The 24,841-nt window shown below is 39.4% G+C and overlaps 1 protein-coding gene across 1 annotated transcript in view; it reads right to left on the bottom strand.

Annotated features, from left to right (window-relative positions):
- Positions 1-24,841, bottom strand: part of RFX6 (regulatory factor X6) — a 113,800-nt gene that overhangs the window by 12,401 nt on the left and 76,558 nt on the right. Inside the window, exons 12-18 of the mRNA XM_040350292.1 lie at positions 19,736-19,884; positions 18,879-18,889; positions 13,552-13,646; positions 9,169-9,286; positions 6,430-6,552; positions 5,277-5,486; positions 3,960-4,460 (exon numbers count right to left, since the gene is read on the bottom strand). Coding sequence (XP_040206226.1) covers positions 3,960-4,460; positions 5,277-5,486; positions 6,430-6,552; positions 9,169-9,286; positions 13,552-13,646; positions 18,879-18,889; positions 19,736-19,884 — 1,207 coding nt within the window. The remainder of the gene's footprint in view (positions 1-3,959; positions 4,461-5,276; positions 5,487-6,429; positions 6,553-9,168; positions 9,287-13,551; positions 13,647-18,878; positions 18,890-19,735; positions 19,885-24,841) is intronic.

Raw genomic sequence — 24,841 nt, 5'->3', positions numbered from 1 at the left:
TTCCCTTTCAGCTGACTGACCACCAATTCAAGGATAATTCTACCCAGTGTTAGGTGGTCACTCTTACCACTAAACATTCATGTAAAGGGGCATTTTAATCACTGGAAACTAATATAAGAGTGATCGTCCCAAAGACCACCAATGTAAAGGGGCATTCTATTTCCTACTGAGCAAAAATATGAAGGGCATTCATTTCCCTACTAGCCAACATTGTAGGACGTGGCACTTTTCTTCTCACTGACCACCAATCTAAGGAACAATCCTTCATCCCACAGTCAACCAATATAAAAAGGCATTCATCCTGTCACTTATCGCCAATTCAATGGGAGTTTCACCTACTTACCAACAATGTAATTAATTACTCTGCCCACCGGCCACCAATTTTTGATGCATTGTTCTCACAAACTACCAATGTAAGGGGGGATTCTTCCTGTTACTAATCACCAATTTAGGGGGGGGCTTCTTCAACTGACCATAATGAACACCAATGTAAGGGTCTCTATTCCCACTGACCTTCAAAGTAATGGGGCACTACTCCTACTGAAAACCTGTGGAGGAGTCTTCCCACTGACTAATAATGTAAAGGGAAATATTACTGACTGATTACAATATAAGGACAATGTTTTCTTCCACTGAACCAACACTAATGTAAGGAACATTTCTTACACTGACCACCAGTGTAACAGGGCATTTTTTTCTACTGACCACCTCTGTAAGGGGCAATCTTTTTCCCCATAGACTACTCATGCAAGGGCGTTCTTCCTGCCACTAATAACCAATGTAATGGACATTCCTCCTTTCACTGAACACTAATGTAAAGGGTATTCTTCCTACCAATATAAAATTGCTCCCTTTGGGGCACTCTTCCTGCCACTAACCACAAGACTACACGACCTGACTATTAAAGAGGGCACTCCTCCACAGACATCATGGTAAGGGGATTCTTCAATTTTCACGGTCTTTTTTTCATTTCAGACCATGGGGGTTATTTACTAAAGGCAAATCCACTTTGCACTACAAGTGCAAAGTGCACTTGAAATTGCACTGAAAGTGCACTTGGAAGTTCAGTCACTGTAGATCCGAGGAGGACATAATTTTAGCTTGCACACGATTGTATAATAAAATCAGCAGAGCCTCATTTCAGATCTACCCCTCAGATTTACAGCGACTGCACTTCCAAGTGCACTTTGCACTTGTAGTGCAAAGTGGATTTGCCTTTCGTAAATAACCCCCATGTTTTTTCGTTGCATTTCATGATTATTACTGAAAAAATGTTGTAATACAAAGTGGGGGCATTAAAAAAAATCCACTCTGGGCATCAAAAATGCTACGTAAGCCATTGTCGCATATATTACCAGAACTTTTCCAAATTTTCTGTTATTTTTCCTCATACTTTGTATATAAAATTCAGTTTAAAAGATTAATGCCTATGTGTTTGCTTACAAAACCTTCTGACTGTCAGTTTTATATAGATAACAATCAGTGTGCTTTAATGTTTTGCCAACCTGGTTTTTATCAGAGTCATAAATATAGATCATGGAGCCAAATAGCAAATTTTGATGGAGCCCCCAGCAACCTCTCTAATATCATTAATCCTAATATAAAGGAGAGACAGCAAGAAAGCTGTCAGCATAACACTAGAGACCAGAGTCGTGGACAGAAGTTGTTAGGAAAGAGACGGGCATCAGTTCATGGAAATAACTGTCACCTTTATTTTACTCTGCCTTCAGTAGCTCAGCAGTTTTTATCAGCATTTCCAATCTCAGGACCTCAGTCCACATTCTGAACCCTCCCACTACCACACCAAGCAAGTACTGAAATAGGTGGTCTAGAAGTAGATTTCTATAAGGTCTGGTTCACACTGCCATGACTTCAATGTCTTGAAGTGGACATCCCAGCGTGACTTCGGTACGACTTGCAATCGACTTCTTTAACAGAAGTCGTATGCAAGTCATGCTGAAGTCAGATCAAAGGTAGTGCAGGAAATGTTTTCTAACTCGGAGCAACTAAAGTCGCTCCTATTAGAACGGTATCATTGCACTTAATGGGTGCAACTTGTGATGCGACATGTGCTCTCAAAGTCGCACTAATGTGAACCGATGTTCTGTCAAAATAGCCAACTCGTCAAAATCTCCAACTACGTCACTTCCGGTGACTCTCCAGCAACAGATTTAGCCAACAGCTGCCGGGGTTTCTGTTATTCTGTTGGGTGCATGCGCGCACATTGCCAGTAGAGCCAACTCATTGAAATATGCTGCTGGAGAGTCACCAGAAGTGATGTAGTTGAAGATTTCGACAAGCTGACTATTTTGACAGAACAGCGGGCCTAACCTTAATACAAACGTCTTTAAATTGTGGCTGTTATTTTGCAGAACTACATAAAGCTATCTTATCAGTTTTTAGCTGGGGAGACACTCTGGGCTTTTATGCAGCCTGAGAAAGAGTGTGCTAAACACACAGGGTTAGTTTCATGACAAGAATGTACAGAAGCTCTAAGGGCAATGCAGCTACACTGCTAAGACAGCTAAACAGATCTTCCTTAAAGCAGAGTTTTTTTTTTAATTTTCCCAGTCCTTGATTAATAATAATAATAATTTGGAGTGAAAAAATGTTTTTTACTTACCAGAAGTGCCCTGTTGCTAGGTGGTGGCTCCTAATCTGCCACTTCCAGCTCCACTGCCCTCCACATTACTCCCTCCCTCGCCTGTGCTCCTAGGAAATGTGAGTCATCATTTGTCAGAAGTCAGTGGGCAGGACTGTGTGCCCCTGTCGGGAAATAACGCGATTTAAGGCGGATCTATCTATCTATGTTGCCATAACAACGGGGGCGGGACCTTCCTCTGTCGCCGCCCATTGTTATGGCAACTTGATTAACAATTGGCGCTATGGCTGCCAGAGCATCGTGCATGTGCAAGATCGAGAGGTGCATACTGGTTACCTCGATCAGTTATCCAGGAAGAGGTTGCGATTGGGCGTCATATGCCCATCATGGCAATGGCCAGAAGAGGATCAGCTAAATCTTAAGTAAAAAAATAATAATATGATTACTGTCCACTAACATATACACATATAGTTTATGTGTCTTATTACTGCAGTGTGAGGGGATGCCTGGGAAAAAATATATATTTTCAGTGGCCGGAACTCCGCATTAGGCTGTCTATAGACAGATTGAAATTTGTCTCATGGATCAAGGACTGGCAACATTTGGATACATCTAAGGCCATTTCAATTCATAGGAAGGCAATCTAACAAATAACTTCTCACAAAGTTAATCTGTTGGAAAATGTTGCTTCAATCAGCACATAAGAATACAATGGCACAGTGGGGAGTATTCCCGTATCCACCTCAAATATGTGGATAGGGGAATTGGTTCAATTTTTTCCTTTCAGCCTGCTAGCTGAACAAGAATACAGGTATGGCCAGGTTAATTGAAAAGCCTGGAGCTGTATTTGTTTGGAAATGTCACAGAGGATACATGGTTAGTGTCAAATGACACCCTTGCAATCTCTAATGATACAGTACTAGATTTATGTTATCTTCACATGCACACAGATTTTTTTATGCTTAATTTTCCACAAGAGCCCCTCTAAATCAGGGGCCCCTTCCACCCCCCAGGCCCCTTAGCTAAAATCTTATCTCAAAAGTTGTAAAGCAAAATCATTTTAGTGGGTAATTAACCCTGCCTCTAGTGTATAATCTACAAATCTTTACTCTTGATAAAAAATAAAAAGTTACATAAAAATGCTGCAATAGCTAAAATATGTATATTGTGAAGAGCAGAAGATAGTACCATTGGGGATAAAATAACACTATCATATTAATTACTGATTAAAATTATTACATCTGTGGGCTAAATAGAAAAAAAAAACTTTATAAAAAGTGTGCAAAAATCACATTACAAATATCTGTGGAAAAAATAATCTATAATCACAATAACTGTGGCAAGCTGTAAACACTACCATTAGGTGTGTTTGAAGAATAGGCTCCTCCTTGGCAGCTTCCGGAACCATTTAGAAAATTGAATCCACTAGCATTCAAAAACTGCATGCTCTGAATTTCTTGAGGATTTGATGAATTTCCATAATTTGAGGAAGGACGAGCACTAAATGAAGTCACTGCACAACTGTTGCTGAAATAATCTCGTGAAGCCTGCTGCTCATTTATCTGCTGGTAACGATCCAATCTGTGATGGAAGGCTCCAGGAGTAGTCTGAGCATGAGTTCGGAACATGGCTTGGTAGTTTGATCCAGATGACAAGTAGTTTTGATTAGACTGAGGAAGGTTCTGGTAGAGTGGCTCAGAAAATGAAGAAACTTGAGAATGACTAGCTAGTCCTTGGCCTGCACTAGAAGGCCTTAAAGCCATTGGTCCTTGGTTTATAACACTACCACGATTTAACATAGCAGGTGACATTGGTGGAGTCATCAAATGAGCTGTACTTTGAGTAACGTCCATCTGATCTATAAACATAATTTGATATGGATAAAAAGGTTAAAATTATGCAAAATACATGATATATCATCAACTAAATCAGCATCTCTCGTTTTTGTATTAAGTAGGGAAGGGAATGGTTAAACATTAATCATATTTTAATTGCTTTTTTGGCCTGTTTGGGGAGAATTGACCTCACTTTTCTGTCTAACACCTATCAACTCCTCATTGTGGACATAACAGTAAAATAAACTGACAGCTTTAACTTTTTCCTGCATCATTAAACTTTTGGTGAGACGTCCCCTTAAATTAACAAAACGAGAAGATAAATGGTTCTAGGGATTCTAATCTTCTTTAACAGCTGACATTTGGCCTAATGTAGGACATTAATTTGTTTCAGGTTACTGAATGTTGGATTGATTTTGTTTCCGGTCTTAATAATCATGGTAATGTACGGTAGATTTTTAAAATAACATAATATGTTTTTTATAAATTGCACCATGTAGCTGTCATCAATTTTTTTGGTCCCTCAGTAGGGGAAAAGAATCTCTGGTATTTCCTCTTTGGTGCTTTCCCCCACCGAAATTATTTTCTGCTTCTAGATATGAGAACATCCTTTAAATGCAGGGTGTCGTGGACCTACCTCCTGAGTGCGTGACACCACAATGTCCCGCTACCACATACAATAATGCGGGGAGTAGTGATGAAATCATGTCAATGCCACTTTCTGCATTAATGAGTACTGCCCATTCCTGAATTAGAGCTGAAGTCGAACCTGCATGCTCTGGGAGGGAGAGCACTGTGGAGGGGAGCCAGAAGGCGACAGTTTAACTTCAAACATTTACCTGTAATTGGAATATTTTCGCTATCTTCATTCGAGAAGGTGTGCAGTCCACGTACAAGACCAGCATGGTGATCTGGTGACATTGCTGGGTAACCTTGTTCTTGCTGACACTCATTTTTGACAGTGGATTCATTTGGAAGACTACTAGTTTTGTTGCGACTAGCAAGAAAGCAAGAGCTAGGAGATGCTGTAAATGTTGCTTTACTTGCATCTAGGTAGATACAAAAAAAATGGCTCACTAAATAAAGTTAAGAAATCATGAAAGAAACACACATTTGTTTTTCTTAAATACATGGACTGAAAAAAGCAAGGTTGAATAAAATTAGGTAATGGGGCAATTAAAGCGTAAGTTTAGGTATGGCAATTTTTACATAGTTATGTTGGTCCAGCTAAGACACACTTTGGCGTTGATTTACTAAAAGAAAATAGGCTGTTTACTTTGTGAGGGAAGGAGCACTTTCTACGGGAATTCCCCCCCCCCCCAGAGCTCAGAGAATGTAGTAATTTCACTTTGCAAAACATACCCAATCATATGCAAGAAAAATAATCAGAAAAAAAGAACAACCGTTTTTTCCTGCTTGCACATGATTAGATGATGAAAGTCAACAAAGCTTCCCCTCATTCACTAAGCTATGAGAAAAATTCCCTAGCAAAGTAAACATATTTTTGCTTTTATTAAATCAACTCCTCTGTGCTTGGTGTAGATGGCAGAACGGTGAAGATTTGTTGATATCGATATATGATGATCACAAATCATTTTAATCCAGGTTGTGTCTAGTATTATCAAAACCCAAATCTTCATAAATAGATAATTACGTATTCAATTAAAAAAATAATACATTAAATATGAATTTCTACCATATCATGCATTTAAAGATTTTCATGTTATTTGGGAAGATAGAAATGTATTCTAATTTCAATTACAGGCTAGGGCTGAAATTGGTCAAATTAGTAACATTCTTTTGAGTTCCTTTCAGCCGCAGCCTGTAATTGATATTTTTTTAGTTACTTGGATAATGCCAATATACCTGATGGTGAGTCAGTGGCTAATTGGCTGATGGTAAGTTCCACAATTCCTTAGCATTTTTTATATATACAACTAAGTGCGGTCCTTAGCAGTTTTAGTTTTTTCTAGTTGATGAATTCTAGTTTACCTGCATTCTTCATGTATTTATCTAACAGATTCTGAAGTTCCTGTTCTTTATCATTATTAAACTGTGTCTCCACAGCAAGTAGAATATATTCATCAAGAAGCATTCGTATTAGGTGAAATGAACCTACAAACAGAAAAGAGAGAGTGGAGTATTGATACTATCTTCATGAACATCTGACCACAATCTTCAAGGCACAAGTGAAGGCAAAAAATAAACAATCAATGCACTTTATATGACCTACCAAAACCAACAAAGGATAGTTTCTAAAGTTAGATTTCTAATTCTAATCTTAGGATGAATAAACCACATGGTTCAATATATTTACTACCTCAAAGCACACAAATTAGATCAGAGACCAAGTTGATGAAAGCAAGACATGCCTTATACTAAAGGAAATGCAAATAAAGTCATTCACAATAAGCCTGGATGACTTATATGTGTTTACTTTATCTCTTGTCCAAATACAGCAAAGAACACCAAATCTGTAGGGTCCAGTCGAAGTATATGGACATTTGGAAACAAATTAACACCTTATCTAGCATTATTTACTTCCACCACAACCGCACATTAATCTGGAAGAGAGTGTGGTCTGTGTGGTCTCTTGCAGTTACATTTTTGTACTTGTGCAAGGCTATTAGAATTTCCTCTGTCATAATATAGTTACTGCACAAATTTAAAGTGTGCTTCCACTTTTGAAGCCCAATTGGGATAATGCATTCTTTATATTTGATACATGTTCATACTCACATAGAATAACTTAAAAAAAAACATAACATTTCCTGTATACATTTTACTTGATCGTCTCTAAAAACTCCAAAACTAAAGTTTTCTATGCAAACAGCTACAGCTCCCCTTCATACACAGCGACCACTAGGGACAAGGGGGGTGTGTATTTTTTACATACAGTACTGGAATCTATAAGATTACAGTATACTGTATGTAATGTGTTTGTTAACGTTTTTGAATTTGGCGCCGTTCTCCGCTCCCGTGCGTCGTAACATCGCAGGGAACGGAGATCAGCGGCACAGGAGGACACTGTGTGAATCGAGCGAGGTCCAGGGACAAGGTAAGTAACTTTGTCTGTGGCTGCAGTGAGGCAAGCCTGAGTCTGACTCGGGGTTACCGCTTTTGGTATAAAAATCTCACCCCGAGTCAGACTCGGGAATACCGCTAGGAGGGTTAAGCATCATTAAAATCACTGCTCCAGAAAAAAACGACCGTTTTTAAAACTTTTTTTTCCATTGATACATGTTCCCTGGAGCAAGACCTGGGTTCTCAATCCAATTTTACGACAATAACTTGCATATTAGCCTTTAAAATTAGCACTTTTGAATTCGAACGTTCGAGTCCCATAGACTTCAATGGGGTTCTAAAAGTTTGCGCGAACGTTCGCCCCGTTCGAGGGTTCTGGTGCAAACGGAACGGGGGGTTGTTCGGCTCATCCCTACTAGGGAGTAGGGATGAGCCGAACACCCCCCCCCTGTTCGGTTCGCACCAGAACCTTCGAACGGACCGAACGTTTGCGCGAACATTTAGAACCCCATTGACTTCAATGGGACTCGAACGTTCGAATTCAAAAGTGCTAATTTTGAAGCCCAAAATGCAAGTTATTGTCGGAAATGTATTTGAGAACCCGGGTCTTGCCCCAGGGAACATGTATCAATGGAAAAAAAAGTTTTAAAAACAGTTGTTTTTTCTGGAGCAGCGATTTTAATGATGCTTAAAGTGAAAAAAAATTAAAAATTCCTTTAAATATCGTACCTGCTGGGTGTCTATAGTAGTGGCACGTGTTTAGAACTGTCCCTGCACAAAATTAGATTACTGTAAGAAAAAAGTACTTTAAGACTACTTGAGGCTTTAACCTGCCTGGCGGTATTCCCGAGTCTGACTCGGGGTTAGATTTTCCTGCTGCGAGCGGTAACCCCGAGTCAGACTCGGGCTTGCCTCGCTAGATCCACAGGCACTGTTTACTTACCTTATCCCTGGATCCAGCGATGCCACCGCGCTGTGTGAGTGAGCGGGACCTCGCTCGATTCACACAGCGTCCTCCTGTGCCGCCGATCTCCGTTCCCTGCGACGTTACGACGCACGGGAACGGAGAACGGCGCCAAATTCAAAAAAGTAAACAAACACTTTACATACAGTATACTGTAATCTTATAGATTACAGTACTGTATGTAAAAAAAAACACACCCCCGTTGTCCCTAGTGGTCTGTCCTGTGTCATGCATGTTCTTTTATATAATAAAAACGTTTTTTTCTCCCTGCAAACTGTAGATTGTCCATAGCAACCAAAAGTGTCCCTTTATGTCAAAAATAGTTTTAGATCAGCTAAAAAACAGCGATAATAAATTATAATCACTTGCAGAATTGTGCGATAGCGATTTGTGGGGAAATTCGTCATAAAAAAAAAATAATAATGACAGCGACAATTCTGCAACTGAGCAAATTTCAGTGATTTTGATTTGATTACATTATTGAATAATTTTTATTATAATTATATTATTATTTGTTATAATTATTTATAATTATTTATTATATTATAATTTATAATTTTGTTTTTAAAAAAATGTCATACCCGGGATGCCTACAAGACTCTTGTTTGGTCAGATTTAAGTGAGTTATTTCTAAAAATTACAGACCTACAATATAAAACGCCAAATTTCCTTGCAAATAAATGCTTTCAGCACCTTTTTTCTGAAAGAATCATACCGCCAGGGAAATATATTGTGATTCCTACCAAAGCTAGATGCGTTGTTTAATGTTAGGTTGTGCATAACTCTGGCACCGAAAAAACTCCACTTTAACAGGAAATCCTGAGCTCTCTTCTTCAGTGACTTGCCACTTTGTTTGCTCGTCTGATTAAAAAAAAGGAAAACAAAAGAATGATAATAACATAAAATTAGGCAATTCTGTACATATGTACATATTTAGTTGAAGAAGACATAAGTCCATTACGTTCAATTCATAGAAAAAAAAAAAATGGAAAGTCTGCACCTATTTCAATTTTGTTATATGACAGCCTGATACTACAGTTGTTTAAATTATAATTTTTTTCTCATGAATCTTCACTCAGAACCCCATAAAGACAAAGTGAAAACAGAATTTTAGAATGTTTGCAAATGTATTCATGTAAAATGTAGGAGCTGGAAGAACCTGCTCTTGATCACATAATCATTGTAATAGCCTGTGATTGGCTATCACAGTGATCACTATGTAAACCTCTCCTACTCCTTCAGAATGTAGAAAGAAATACATTTATAGGAATTTAGCAAAACCGGAACAGACAAAATCTGGAGCATCTGTGCATAGCAACCAATCAGATCCGAGCTTCCGATTTCAAAACTTAACTGAACAAGTTGAAGATAGAAGCTCTAGATTCTGCTTGCTCCAGTTTTAAAAAAAAATGTCCCTCGTATATTTTTCTTCCACTAGGTAAATGTAAATTAAAAAAAAGGTTTGTGTGTTAAAAAGTATAATAACTATAGATAAAATAGCTATATTAAGCTATATTAAAGGGGTTGTAAAGGTAAATGTTTTTTCACCTTAATGCATCCTATGCATTAAGGTGAAAAAACATCCGACAATAACACCCCCTCGCCCCGTCTTCCTCCTCGTTTCTGAGCCTGCCCGTTGATTGGCTACACTGGATGGTTGAAAGCAGCGCAGCCATAGGCTCATGCTGCTGTCAATCACATCCAATGACGCGGTGCGCCGGGGGCGGGGCCGAGTGATACAGTAAGCGTCAATAGCCGCTGGCTGTATCACGGGAGCGCGCCCCCAGGAACTACACACAATGCGAGCTCTCTTGCATGAAGGTGTTGCGTTCTTGCGTGGAGGAGCCGAGACAGCCGCCGAGGGACCCCAGAAGACCAGCTGCACAGTGGAGGTAAGTATAACATGTTTGTTATTTAAAAACAAAAATAAATTTACAACCCCTTTAAGGATTGGTGTCAGTATTTTTTTTTTTTTTTAAACAGGGGGATCTTTTGGTTGTGGATCATGGTGATGGCAAAAAATATACAGTTAACATTAGAACATTTCTTTTTTTTTTTACTATTTTGGGCCAGTTTGACAATATCAATATAAAGTCAGAAGATATCCATTAACATATATCACCACATGAAGGCCCAATGTATCTTGAAAATTTATCTAGATACACTAGTAGTTACAATGATATGTACGGTTGTACTAACACATAAATTGTGTTCAGGCATTAAGATTTGTTTTACCTTCAGGCATCAAGAGTGCCCCCTTTGTCCTTTGTGATGACCTTAAAGTCAATAACTCCAAAAGAAGTTCACCATATGGACCACCTATGTATCCCCCCTAATAGCCTCTTCTAAATTTAGTTCAGCTAATCTTACCTCATAGCTGAGCTTCTCTATGCCTCTTATCAGTTTGGTTGCCCTTTTCTGCACTTTCTCCATTTCCCCAATATCCTTTTGGTGGACTGGTGGCCAAAACTGAACAGTATGCTTCAGATGAGGTCTTACTAATGATTTGTAAAGGGGCAAATTGATGTCTCTCTCTGGAATCTATACCTCTTTTAATACAAGAAAGTATTTTGCTTGCTTTGGAAACTGCAGTTTATTGTTTCAAAAAATATCTATATTTAAACAATTATTAAAATATGTAAGAACCTGCATGTGAAACATAAAGGTTACGCAAAAATAACTTCAGTTTAAAGCTTGGTATTAAACAAGATGGGCATTGGTAAAGATCTATTCAGATTTCTGTTTCCATACTTCCAAAAACTCATAAACTCAAACACATAAAGATTTTATGGCTTACTCATTAGAAAACATAACCTAGGGTCTTATTTATGAAATTACACTGAATGCACAATGGCATTACAGTGTGTCAGATAATAGTGGCTATTTTTTACAGATTCACTATATATAAACTAAAATAGGTGAATTCATTCTTATACCTAATCTAATGTATATGGGTTAAAACAATTATGTAATAAAAAAATCAAACATACCTGTAGTGACTTCTGCAGTAAAGTAATTAAAAGTATCACATTCAAAAAATAAAAGGGGAGCGTTAGGGCTAGTTTAAACCACATGCAGTCCCACGCAGATTTTTTTCTGCATCAAAAATGCATGGAAAGTAGGTTGAATGGTTTCCAATGGCATTGATGAGACCGGTGCAGTCAGTTCCAGGGCGTTCCAGAAAAAAAAGTAGAACATGCTGCATTTTTCCTACACTGGACTGTGCCAAAACACGGTAAAACGCATCAAAAACACACCGAAATGCACTGGAACACATGAACAGTGTGTCAGACCCCAGTACAGTGAAGATAAAACTGAGAAAAAAAAAGAAAAAAAGCATCTGGAATGCATCCAGAAACGCATTAACCGCTTAACGACCACCGCATGTATATGTACGTCCACAGAATAGCACGTACAGGCAGATGGGCGTACATGTTCGTCCCTGTCTTTCCGCGGGTCGGGGGTCCGATCGGGACCCCCCGGTACATGCGGCTGTCGGAAATCGTCGGGGGAGCGATCGGGATGAGGGCGCGGCTATTCATTTCTAGCCGCCATCTCTCGATCACTCCCCGGAGCTGAAGAACGTGGAGAGCCGTATGTAAACACGGCTTCCCCGTGCTTCTCTGTGGCGGCTGCATCGAACGTGCCATCCCTTTTATAGGGAGACATAAAAGATGACGTCAGACCTACAGCCACACCCCCCTACAGTTGTAAACACACACTAGGTGAAACATAACTCCTTCAGCGCCCCCTGTGGTTAACTCCCAAACTGCAACTGTCATTTTCACAATAAACAATACAATTTAAATGCATTTTTTGCTGTGAAAATGACAATGGTCCAAAAAATGTGTCAAAATTGTCCGAAGTGTCCACCATAATGTCACAGTCATGAAAAAAATCGCTGATCGCCGCCATTAGTAGTAAAAAAAAATAATAATAAAAATTACGCAGTGCCGAATCGCAAAACCTGGCCTGGGCATTTAGCTGCCTAAAGGTCCGGGGCTTAAGTGGTTAAAAATGCACGTGCAGAAATGCAGCCAGAATGGAGTGTGTTTTTGTGGTGTGAACCAGCCCTTAAAGTTTACTGAAAGCGAAAGCATATTTTTTTTGTTTTGGAAGGATTTTGTGCAGAATTTGTGTTTATTGTTGTCTGTGTCATCACTGATTCATTCCACTGCCATTGGGACTGAAATGGAGGGATAATTCTAAATTTTAAAGTGGAACTAAACCCATCAATTTAACAGTTTCATAAAAAACACGTGCTGGAAATGTAACAGTCACATTGTGCTCCCAGTCAAACTGGTAAACTATCAAATGGCTGGTGTCATAACTGATCACATGTGCAGCATCATGGCAGTTGAAGATCAAACAAAGGCCAAGATGGCAACTTTCTTAGCTGAAATGATAGGAGGGTTCATTTCCACTTAGGCCCCGTACACACGTCCGAGAAACTCGATGAGCAAAACACATCGTTTTGCTCGTCGAGTTCCTTGTGAAGCCGCCGAGGATCTCGGCGAGCCAAGTTTCCTCATTGACTAACGAGGAAATAGAGAACATGTTCTCTATTTGGCCCGACGAGATCCTCGTCGGTTTCCTCGGCCAAAAGTGTACACACGACCGGGTTTCTCGGCAGAATACGACTCCAATCGAGTTTCTGGCTGAATTCTGCCGAGAAACTCGGTCGTGTGTACGGGGCCTGAAAGTCATCACCCGAACAGAGATTGAAGGAATATCTTCCAATAGGGGCACATTTTTAGACAACAGTTTTTTAAAAGAAGATTTTCCTCACATTGAAGAGGGTTATCTAATTTTTTGCCGTGTCTATAGGACAGGAAGTTACTTAGCTAACATAATTAGTCTGGTTAAAAAAAAGACACAAGTCAATCCAGTTCAACCAATAGAACAGAAGTGAGGGAAAGTGATAAAAATTTAAAATAAATAAACTGATGGAGTATAACCTACTTTACCCAAAAAAGAAATAACAATTAAACATTTGGCTTTAGGTATACTTTAAAATGCAGAAAGAAACATACCCTACTTTTAATTGCTGCCTCCTTTATCTTAAATATGATTTGTACACAAAGCTCAGAATTGCTGTTTTTTTTTCTTTAAATTCAAATAGTTACCTTAATAACTCTTTGCTCTACAACATTATCCAACCACTCAATGAAGGACTCCACTGTTGCATTTTTCTTCAAAAGGTCTTTTAGTTCATGAAAGACTGCAATATATTTAGGCACAATATGACATTTTTGTGGATGTCCTGGAACTAATGTACACTTGAAATAATTGTCAGATACTTTAAGATCAATACAGATATGGAATAATAGCAGATACAGGTTATAAGAAGATAGAACAAAATAATTCAAAGTTGTATACCAAAGTATTTAAATTAAGATCAACCAATCATGTTCATGGCAAAATCCTCTCCTTTAACCCTACACATGATCGGGTATTCAATGTATACAGACTAATGCCGCGTACACGCGATCAGAATTTTCGACAAGAAAACCGTGGATTTTTTTCTGACGAAATGTTGGCTCAAACTTGTGTTGCATACACACGGTCACACAAATGTTATCGGAAATTCCGAATGTCAAGAACATGGTCATGTACAACACCACGACGAGCCAAAGAAAATGAAGTAGGATTGCATACAGACGATCAGAATTTCTGACAAGAACTTTTCCGTCTGAAAATTTGAGAACCAGCTCTCAAATTCTGACAGAAAATGTCCGATGGGGCCTACACACGGTCGGAATTTCCGACCAAAAGCTTGCATCAAACTTTTCTTGTGGGAATTTCCAATCGTGTGTATGCGGCATTAGCCTTCTGAACATTAACTTTGCATGACCAGTCTTTGTTCATTTTTTAGAATAGGTAACGGCAAAATTAGTTTTAAGATTAGAAGAGTTGTAAAGGGTTAAAACCACTGTCAGGTTTTTATTGCTATGTGTTCCCATTAGTTAGATTCAATAATTGTCCTGTTCACCAATGTCATTAGGAAGGAAACTGCTGTTAGTTGGAAATCTATCATTTAGTAGGGTACAATGGCAGGGTCAGATATGTTCACATTTTTTTATTAGGAGTAGGAGTAGCAGCAACGTCAATATGTCTGCAGAATGCTAAACGTTGTTCAGATCGATATGCCTGTTTTTATCTTCCTCCTTGTGAATATTTTTCTTAATAAAAAAATGATGCTGGCTTGAGGAACTGTGGTGAGATCTTCCATATCAAGTGCCTGGATTTGCCAAGAAGTGTCAAGCCCCATACACACTATCAGTTTTCCTGAAGGTTTTTCTCTTCAGGTTTACCAAAACCATGTAGTGCAAGGGCCTGCCTGATTGCATACGAATTGAAACTCTTAGACCCCTTTCACACTGAGGAGTTTTTCAGGTGGTACAGCGCTAAAAATAGCACTGCTATACCGCCTGAAAAACTCCTTCACTGCAGACTCAATGTGAAAGCCCGAGGGTTTTTACACTCAGGCCCTGTACACACGGCCAAGGAACTCGACGTGCCAAACACGTCGAGTTCCTCGGCCAGTTCAGCCCTGAAGCCGCCGAGGAGCTCGGCGGGCCGAGAGCTCCCATAGAACAACGAGGAAATAGAGAACATGTTCTCTATTTCCTCGCCGAGGTCCTCGTCGGCTTCCTCGGCCGAAAGTGTACACACGGCCGGGTTTCTCGGCAGAATTCAGCCAGAAACTCGGTCGGAAGCTGAATTCTGCCAAGGAAACTGGTCGTGTGTACTGGGCCTAAGGCAATGCGTTGGTGGGAGACGAAAAAATCTCCTGTCAGCAGCATCTTTGGAGCGGCGAGAGGAGCGGCGTGTATACCGCTCCTTCACCGCTCCTTCCCATTGAAAACAATGGGAAACCGCGGCAATACCGCCCGCAATGCACCTCTGCGACCCGGTCCGAAGCTCTGTGACCGCGGGACCCGCGGACTCGATCGCCGCTGGAGTCCCGCGATCGGTCCCCGGAGCTGAAGAACGGGGAGAGCTGTGTATGAACACAGCTGCCCCGTTCTTCACTGTGGTGCCGTCATTGATCGTGTGTTCTCTTTTATAGGGAAACACAATCAATGACATCACACCTACAGCCACACCCCCCTACAGTTAGAAACACAAATGAGGTCACACTTAACCCCTTCATCGCCCCCTTGTGGTTTACTCCCAACCTGCAATTGTAATTTTCACAGTAAACAATGCATTTTTAATGCATTTTTTTCTGTGAAAATGACAATGGTCCCAAAAATGTGTCAAAATTGTCCGAAGTGTCCGCCATAATGTCGCAGTCACGAAAAAAATCGCTGATCGCCGCCATTAGTAGTAAAAAAAATAATTAACAAAAATGCAATAAAACTATCCCCTATTTTGTAAACGCTATAAATTTTGCGCAAACCAATCGATAAACGCTTATTGCGATTTTTTTTACCAAAAATAGGTAGAAGAATACGTATCGGCCTAAACTGAGGAAAAAAAAAATTTTTATATATTTTTGGGGGCTATTTATTATAGCAAAAAGGAAAAAAAATGGATTTTTTTTCAAAATTGTCGCTATATTTTTGTTTATAGCGCAAAAAATAAAAACCGCAGAGGTGATCAAATACCACCAAAAGAAAGCTCTATTTGTGGGAAAAAAAGGACGCCAATTTTGTTTGGGAGCCATGTCGCACGATCGCGCAATTGTCAGTTAAAGCGACGCAGTACCGAATCGCAAAAACTGGCCAGGTCCTTTAGCTGCCTAAAGGTCCGGGTCTTAAGTGGTTAAAGGCTCTATCTGACCTGTAAAGGTCAGATTTTTTGGGAGGAGGCAAATTCTCTATTGTTTGCAGTGGAGCACATTACAGTGATTATTCTGATTATAACCCTATCTGGAACCAATTATACATTCTAAATCCGATTGGTTTCTGGGACTTTTTCTTGATCACACTATTGTTTTATGGGACTTTGCACAATTGTTTCTATATCAACACGATATATATGTTATATATGTGATTTCCTCTTTCTAGGAGTTTGCATAATATACTCATATATTATTTGGAAATCATTTATAGATTATGTTTACACTATATTGCACTATTGCACTTTGATGATTTGGTATTTAATGCATTATGTTCTTTATGATTTTTAGTCAAGTGCATCAATTTTTTATCTACTGTTTTAATTTATTGTTATGTGCAATATTCATGATTGCTGCTATCCTTATTCTGATTGGTTTCACCTAATTGTATTCATATGATCACTTAATTTACTAGCACACAAATCTTTATTTTTTAAAGGGCAGGTTTACCTATTCTTTTTGTTTTTAAATTCCAGCTCTCCTATGTACCAACATACCGTTAATGTACCTCTGTTGCAAAAAAATAAAATCTTTCTATGATTTTTTAGAACAAGGCCTTACCTCAGCCCTAGTGTATTCCATAGAAAAGTTCATGACTTCCTGGTATGTAGATTTGGGACGTGAAAACTGTTTAGTAAAATTAGTGCATACACACCCTGCACCAATCAATGTTTGCAGGGCATTGCCGGCAGAATGGCATGGGAAGCAAAAATCATACAAATGTATAAACAGTAGGGCTGCCTATGCAGCAGTTGGAGTCAAAACGATGTCTGTGCTGGAAGGTCACAACCCAAAAAGCAAAACAAAAACACAAAGAAGAAAACAGGGTGTTCAAGGGTGGCCTGCTGGTATTTACATTTCATAACAAGATACACCAAACCATCATATAAAAATATCTAATATGATTTATTATACAAAATACATTTTTAAAAACATACACAAGTATATATACTTAAATGTTCAATCTATTAGAATAGATAATTACTGTCAAGTGTACAAATGTACACCCTGTTTTCTTCTTTATGGTTTTGTTTGGCACAGGAAGCAAACATACATTGTGCCAAGTGAAAAAATAAGTGTCAAAGCCACAAAATGCACAGTAAAAAGCGCACAAACTGCAAAACACCAAAATATCCAATGAGCTTCTTTGCTTCGTCTAGGGCAGCCTATTAAAACCAATGGGTTGCGCTATGCATATCATGGAAAAAATAGAGCCAAAAACTTACAGTCTCACTATGTTAGGCATAAATGGGGCCTGAAAGTGAAATTGGTGTGTTTACACAAGAACAATGAGGCTCCATTTACATCTGTGTGTTTCTGAACAGAAAATGCTCGCTTTGTCATGCATTTTGGAAAGGTACTGCAAATGCACATGACGCTTGTGTTACCATTAAATGTTAATGGCACCCCAAGCCTGGGTATCAGGCGCATGTTGGCCAATGCATTTTGTCCCACGACAAATGTGCTTCAAACGCACCACCCCCACTCAAAAAAGAGTTTTGGAGCTTCTGTGGAGTGTTTGTCATGCGTAGGGCAGTCCATTCAAGTGAATTGGCTGCCCTATGCACGATGAACAGAAACGCTCAAAAAAGGGCCCCCCAAAAAACAAATACAGAGATATGATTGGGGCTTGACAGCTGTGTGTCTCTGTCAACTCCCTCCTATGTAGATTTATAAAGTTGGCCATACACTATATAATCTTATTGTACAATCTCTGAAAAATTCCCTTTAGATTTACCAAAATTATGAAATAGGAGGACCCACCCATCTATCTATTTACTCTGTATCCAATCAGGCAGGCCCTTGCACTATATCAGGTGTGTCCAACCCACAGCCCACATGTGACCCGAGAGAGTTTAGCATGGGGCCTGTGTCCATCTGGAGAGAGGTTGGGTATGCTGTGAAAACATGGCAGCCTACATTGGCAAGCCAGGCAAATGCACCCCTGGAGGGGTCCGGGATGCCAGGCAAACATAGTTGGTGGATGCAGGGTTTGTGTGCTAATGAGGTCAGCTGGCAAGCTTCTTCCTGTGTCCTAACAGTTTTTGTGTCCCAAATCTACATATCAGGAAGTCATCAACCTTTTTGTGGAACACACCAAGGCTGAGGTAAGGCCTTGTTCTAAAAATCATAGAAAGCTTTAATTTTTCCGCAGAGGTATATTAAAGTGGTTGTAAACCACTTGAAGTTTTTTTTTTTTTTACCCTGCAAGGTAATGTCATAATGTGCTAGTATGGCGCTCCCATCTTCACCCGCTGTGCTTCCGGGTTCACGTGGACTTCAGCTCTGTGACTTCCTGAAGCCGCGATGACATCACTCCGGCGCCTGTGCACTGGAGCCACCGTTTATGGCACAGGGCTCTGAAGGAACAGTCCAGGTGGCCGTCACTGACTGCGTGTACAGTAAATATCTCCTAAACGGTGCAGGTTTAGGAGATATTTACACTACCTATAGGTAAGCCTTTTATATAGGCTTACCTATAGGTAAAAGTCAGAGATGGGAGTTTACTACCACTTTAATGGTAATCAGCTCCAGAAGATTTAACCCTTTCATTACCAGAGCATTTTTTCACACAAATAGAGCAATCTTTTGGCTGTATTTCATCACCACTGATTTTTCTATTTTTTTTTTACAATATAAGCGAAAAAAAGACAGAAAATTAAACGCCTCCACAGCAAATGTCTTTATCTATTATGTAACGCGTACTGTATATGTCTATTTTTATATGGCTAGCTTTCACTATGATGGCTCCCAAGTTGGATAAATGTAATCTCTGTCATGCTGTGGATGGGTTTATATATATTGGGTTTGTGTTTTAAAGAATTAGATGTTATGTATGTTTTCATTACTTTTACTACTTTTCTTCCTTTTAATGACTTAGACCCGGTTCACACTGGGGCGACTCGTCGGGCGACACAGCCGCCTGACAAGTCGCGTCCCATTGTAGTGAATAGAACTGTTCTAATAGGAGCGCCGCAAGTCGCTCCGACTAAGAAAAAGGTTCTTGTACGACTTCGGGGGCGACTCGGGGCGATTTGCATTGACTTCTATACAGAAGTCATTTTGCAAATCGCCTTAGATGTCGTCTTCAGGTCGCCTGGCCGAGTCGCCCCCAATGTCGTGCCGCCCCTGTGTGAACCGGCTCTAACCCTGATGTTATGGTTGAGTTAAAATAATAAACAGTTATATGCATGTGTTGGGTCTGTGAGAATCCCATCAAACGTTTTAGTGCCCTGCGGAGGCAGCTGTTGATATGCAAGACAATAATTAATAAAAAGTGCCCAGCAATTTAAGGTAAACCTTCTGACCCATTCATCTTTAAAGTAGCAAATTAATTAGTCTTGTGAAGTGTATTTTAAATAATTAAATTACAGTACCAAGTAACTATGCAAAAATAATGAAGAAATAGATAAAAACAATGTAAGTCTTTTTGAATGCTGCAAAAAAAAAGTTTGGTTGTAGACTCACGCTCCGTGTAGACCTCACTGTCCGAATCAGCACCATTACAACTGCTAAGAAGAGCCTGAGATCCAATGCTGTACAAATCTACCTTCTCGATGTCTGCAGTCATGGAGTTTACCACATTCTGATCAAACAAAGCTGGCCGTGCAATCTGGTTAATTAAAATGCAGGTTTTATGTTAATGATTATTTCACTAAAAAATTTTTAATGCATTTAAAATACATATGCGTTACATTTCTTTACAGGGTGCCTTTTTACCAGGGATCACCATAATGTTCAATTCCCCATAATAAACCAGGCAAATGATTTAACCATACATGTGAAACATGTTTTTTGTGACTGGTAGGCCCAGGGCAAATACATACAGTTCCAGTTTTCAAGGGCATAGCCCTCTATGAATTGTGTAAATCCCACTGCCTGTCATTGTAACTAGCACAGCAGGACACTTCAACATAAAGTTTGAGAGGAAGATCCCACCTTTTAGGCAATATGGATATCCCAAAAATGATGGACTTAATACACAAATTTGAAGTAAATAAATAAAAATTGAATACATACAAAACAAAATAGAAAACATAAAAAAATGATATTCAAACTTATTTTAAGACTTCACAATTAAAAAAAGGTTAAAAATAGACCCACAGAAAATTTCTTTAAAAACATGTAAAGGAGTTTTTCTCCTTGAAGTGCAATGGACCGCAGAAAATTGTGTATTTTATTGAAAATATATATCCATAAGTATAATGACTATTGGTTTCAGCTCAGTTATATAGGAGATTGAACTTTCTAATGTCTGCAATATGCATATATACAGTTCCTTCAGTAAATAACATATATTACCCAGACTTCAATAGTGATAATCATCAGGTAAGGGAGAAATAAGTGTTAATAACATCCTTTTTTGGAGGCAAAAAATGTTTATAAGGTTAATCAACATGAGAGGCAAAAAAGGCTCCTGTAGTTCAAAGCATATGGTATAACACTGCCCAACTCCGGGGTACCAAAATAAATACCATTGCAGTGACTTCCCTGCATTTCAAAGTTCAAATGCTTGGAAAATCTATGTGTAGAGGAGTACACTGTAATACTTTTTTCATCCTAAAGTTCAGCTTTAAATGAACTATGGTATTTCAGATCTTGTAACTGACAGGAAGAATCATCCCCATAAATTCCATAAATCTGTAACATACTAGAATGCTGAATAGTGACTGATGTAAAACAAGCCTGTGTAGATAAAGCTATTGATCAAAACATCTCTAGGATAATCACATGGCTTGTACTTATCAGGTTATTGTTATGAAAATAATCCAATTCTGCACACATCAATACAATTGTCAATAGTTTAACACTTCCTTTCAAAGCTGTTGCCTGTGCAGGAAAATACCCCAAAGGGTATACATTCTGTGTCACCAATCAGAATTTAATTTATATGTAGCTGGGAGCGGACTACGATTATCTGACTTTGCAGACTTGCCCCCTATTATTCCTATCTTGCTGGGACCTCACTTCTTATTAAAAAAATGCACACCATAAATTAATTTCCTCAACAATACACAAGATTTTGTGTATATATATATATATATATATATATATATATATATATATATATATATATATATATATTACATGAACATATCTTACAATTAAAATCAATTAACACGAACAATACTATAATTATTCCCTTTTGTTGCTAGTCTGGTATTTTCTGTCACTTTGTCAGCACTACTAAAGTATGATTTTCTATTACTTACTAATTTATTATTATTTGGAAACTGCATCGCAGGTGCTGTTTTCTTATTTTCTGGAGGTCCAGGAGTGTGGCTTCTTGTAAGCTTTTTGGAGCTGGATTCACCTTGGGGAGATGGGGACGGCTCATGGAGGCCTCTGGATCACTGAACTTCTTTTAAATTTCTGGTTACAGGACTTTTTCCCAATTATACTTCTCTAGCGGTAAATATACCATTATTATGTATGTAGGTGCCTGTATATCATATGTTAGAATTCTGAGTTTTTTTATATTACTTACTAGAATAAAAATTCACCTGAACAAGACCATGACTACATGGGTCGAAACACGTTGGGGTATTAATGGAGCTGGCATAATGTAATGTTTTGCTCCACTGTGCCAGGGCCGATCAGCCCTATAGGCTCACTATGCAAGCCGCTGGAGGCCCTGCAAAGCGGCGGAGGGCCCCCAACCAAAATTACTGGAGACCCCGCCTGGTGAGAAGTCATTTTCGACCCCTCACCCCAGTTCTCAACTCACTGGCTGCATGGGAGAAGAGGTAAGAAGTCAGCACCCCTCGCTTCTCACTTTAATGTAAGATGTCATTTCCAAAAGCAGAACACCCCCTCCCCCCGCTTCTCAACTTTAATCTTTAATGTGTCATGTCACTGTCAGCAGCGCCCCCCCCCCCCCCACTTCTCAACTTTAATGTGACATGTCATTTTCGGTCAGGATCGGCACTGCACTGTGCTAATATCACCATGTACAGGTCATTCTCAAAAAAATAGCATATTGTGATAAAGTTCATTATTTTCTGTAATGTACTGATAAACATTAGACTTTCATATATTTTAGATTCATTACACACAACTGAAGTAGTTCAAGCCTTTTTATTGTTTTAATATTGATGATTTTGGCATACAGCTCATGAAAACCCCAAATTCCTATCTCAAAAAATTAGCATATTTCATCCGACCAATAAAAGAAAAGTGTTTTTAATAAAAAAAAAAGTCAACCTTCAAATAATTATGTTGAGTTATGCACTCAATACTTGGTCGGGAATCCTTTTGCAGAAATGACTGCTTCAATGCGGCGTGGCATGGAGGAAATCAGCCTGTGGCACTGCTGAGGTGTTATGGAGGCCCAGGATGCTTCGGTAGCGGCCTTAAAGGGTCACTAAAGGAATTTTTTTTTTTAGCTAAATAGCTTCCTTTACCTTACTGCAGTACTGGTTTCATGTCCTCATTGTTCGTTTTTGCTTTGAAGTAGCTGTAATTCTGCTGTGATCTCCACACTTCCTGGTTGCCTGTTTCCTTATAACCATCATACTGGGAGCTTTCTCACGGTGGTCTAAGCTGTCATTACTGTGTGTCTAAAACTCCTCAGAACCAATCAGATTCATTTTAAAAACAAAACACTGCCCTGAATTTGTTGGTTTTTGTTCTGTGAGTCTTCCCGACTCACCTCTCACCCGGAACTTCATGTATGTCCTTTAAAGCCGAAAGTGAAACAAACTAGAGGCACATTATATGATAGATTAAATTCAATTTTTAATCATTTTTAAAAGGAATCAGTTAACTTTTATGTCTCTATACCCAATAAACAGTAATTTCAGCAAAAAAAAAAATTCCTTTAGTGACCCTTTTAGCTCATCCAGAGCTTTCTCTTCCCAATATCCCACAGATTCTCTATGGGGTTTGGGGTTCAGGTCAGGAGAGTTGGCAGGCCAATTGAGCACAGTAATGCCATGGTCAGTAAACCATTTACCAGTGGTTTTGGCACTGTGAGCAGGTGCCAGGTCGTGCTGAAAAATGAAATCTTCATCTCCATAAAGCTTTTCAGCAGATGGAAGCATGAAGTGCTCCAAAATCTCCTGATAGCTAGCTGCATTCACCCTGCCCTTGATAAAACACAGTGGACCAACACCAGCAGCTGACATTGGCACCCCAGACCATCACTGACTGTGGGTACTTGACACTGGACTTCAGGCATTTTGGCATTTCCCTCTCCCAGTCTTCCTCCAGACTCTGGCACCTTGATTACCGAATGACATGCAAAATTTGCTTTCATCCGAAAAAAAGTACTTTGGACCACTGAGCAACAGTCCAGTGTTGCTTCTCTGTAGCCCAGGTCAGGCGCTTCTGCCGCTGTTTCTGGTTCAAAAGTGGCTTGACCTGGGGAATGCGGCACCTGTAGCCCATTTCCTGCACACGCCTGTACACGGTGGATCTGGATGTTTCTACTCCAGACTCAGTCCACTGCTTCCGCAGGTCCCCCAAGGTCTGGAATCGGTCCTTCTCCACAATCTTCCTCAGGGTCCGGTCACCTCTTCTCGTTGTGCAGCGTTTTCTGCCACACTTTTTCCTTCCCACAGACTTCCCACTGAGGTGCCTTGATACAGCACTCTGGGAACAGCCTATTCGTTCAGAAATTTCTTTCTGTGTCTTACCCTCTTGCTTGAGGGTGTCAATGATGGCCTTCTGGACAGCAGTCAGGTCGGCAGTCTTACCCATGATTGCGGTTTGGAGTAATGAACCAGGCTGGGAGTTTTTAAAAGCCTCAGGAATCTTTTGCAGATGTTTAGAGTTAATTAATTGATTCAGATGATTAGGTTAAGAGCTCGTTTAGAGAACCTTTTCATGATATGCTAATTTTTTGAGATATGAATTTTGGGTTTTCATGAGCTGTATGCCAAAATCATCAATATTAAAACAATAAAAAGGCTTGAACTACTTCAGTTGTGTGTAATGAATCTAAAATATATGAAAGTCTAATGTTTATCAGTACATTACAGAAAATAATGAACTTTATCACAATATGCTAATTTTTTGAGAATGACCTGTATGATGGAACATGTCCTTTAATGTGTAACCAGAGCTCATATTTAAAACAAATTCATGACATTGAATCCCATTTTGGTGTGCAGCCCTACTATCTTTCATGCATGCTTTTCTTTTTTCAGGTTATAAAAAAATATCCCAAGCTTTGAATATCTCACTGAGCCCTGTTCAATCCATCTTCTAAAAATGGAAAGAGTATGGCACAACTGCAAACCTACCAATACATGGCTGTCCACCTAAACTGACATGCCAGGCAAGGAGAGCATTACTAAGAGAAGCAGTCAAGAGGCCCATGGCACCTCTGAAGGAGCTACAGAGATCCACAGCTCAAGTGGGAGAATCTGTCCACTGGGCAACTATTAGTCGAGCACTGCACCAAATCTGGCACTGTGTCTATGTTTATACAGTGTGTGTGTATATATATATGTATACCGTGTGTATATGTATTAAGTGTGTGTGTGTGCGTACATGTGTATACAGCGTGTATGTATGTATGTGTTTATTATCTGCAAAAGAGGGTGGTGGTGCAATGAATCATAGAT

This window comes from Rana temporaria, chromosome 4 (genome assembly GCF_905171775.1).
Source record: "Rana temporaria chromosome 4, aRanTem1.1, whole genome shotgun sequence".
NCBI classification, from domain to species: domain Eukaryota; kingdom Metazoa; phylum Chordata; class Amphibia; order Anura; family Ranidae; genus Rana; species Rana temporaria.
Note: the sequence above shows the minus strand (reverse complement) of the source record. Positions and strands in the feature narration are given on the sequence as shown.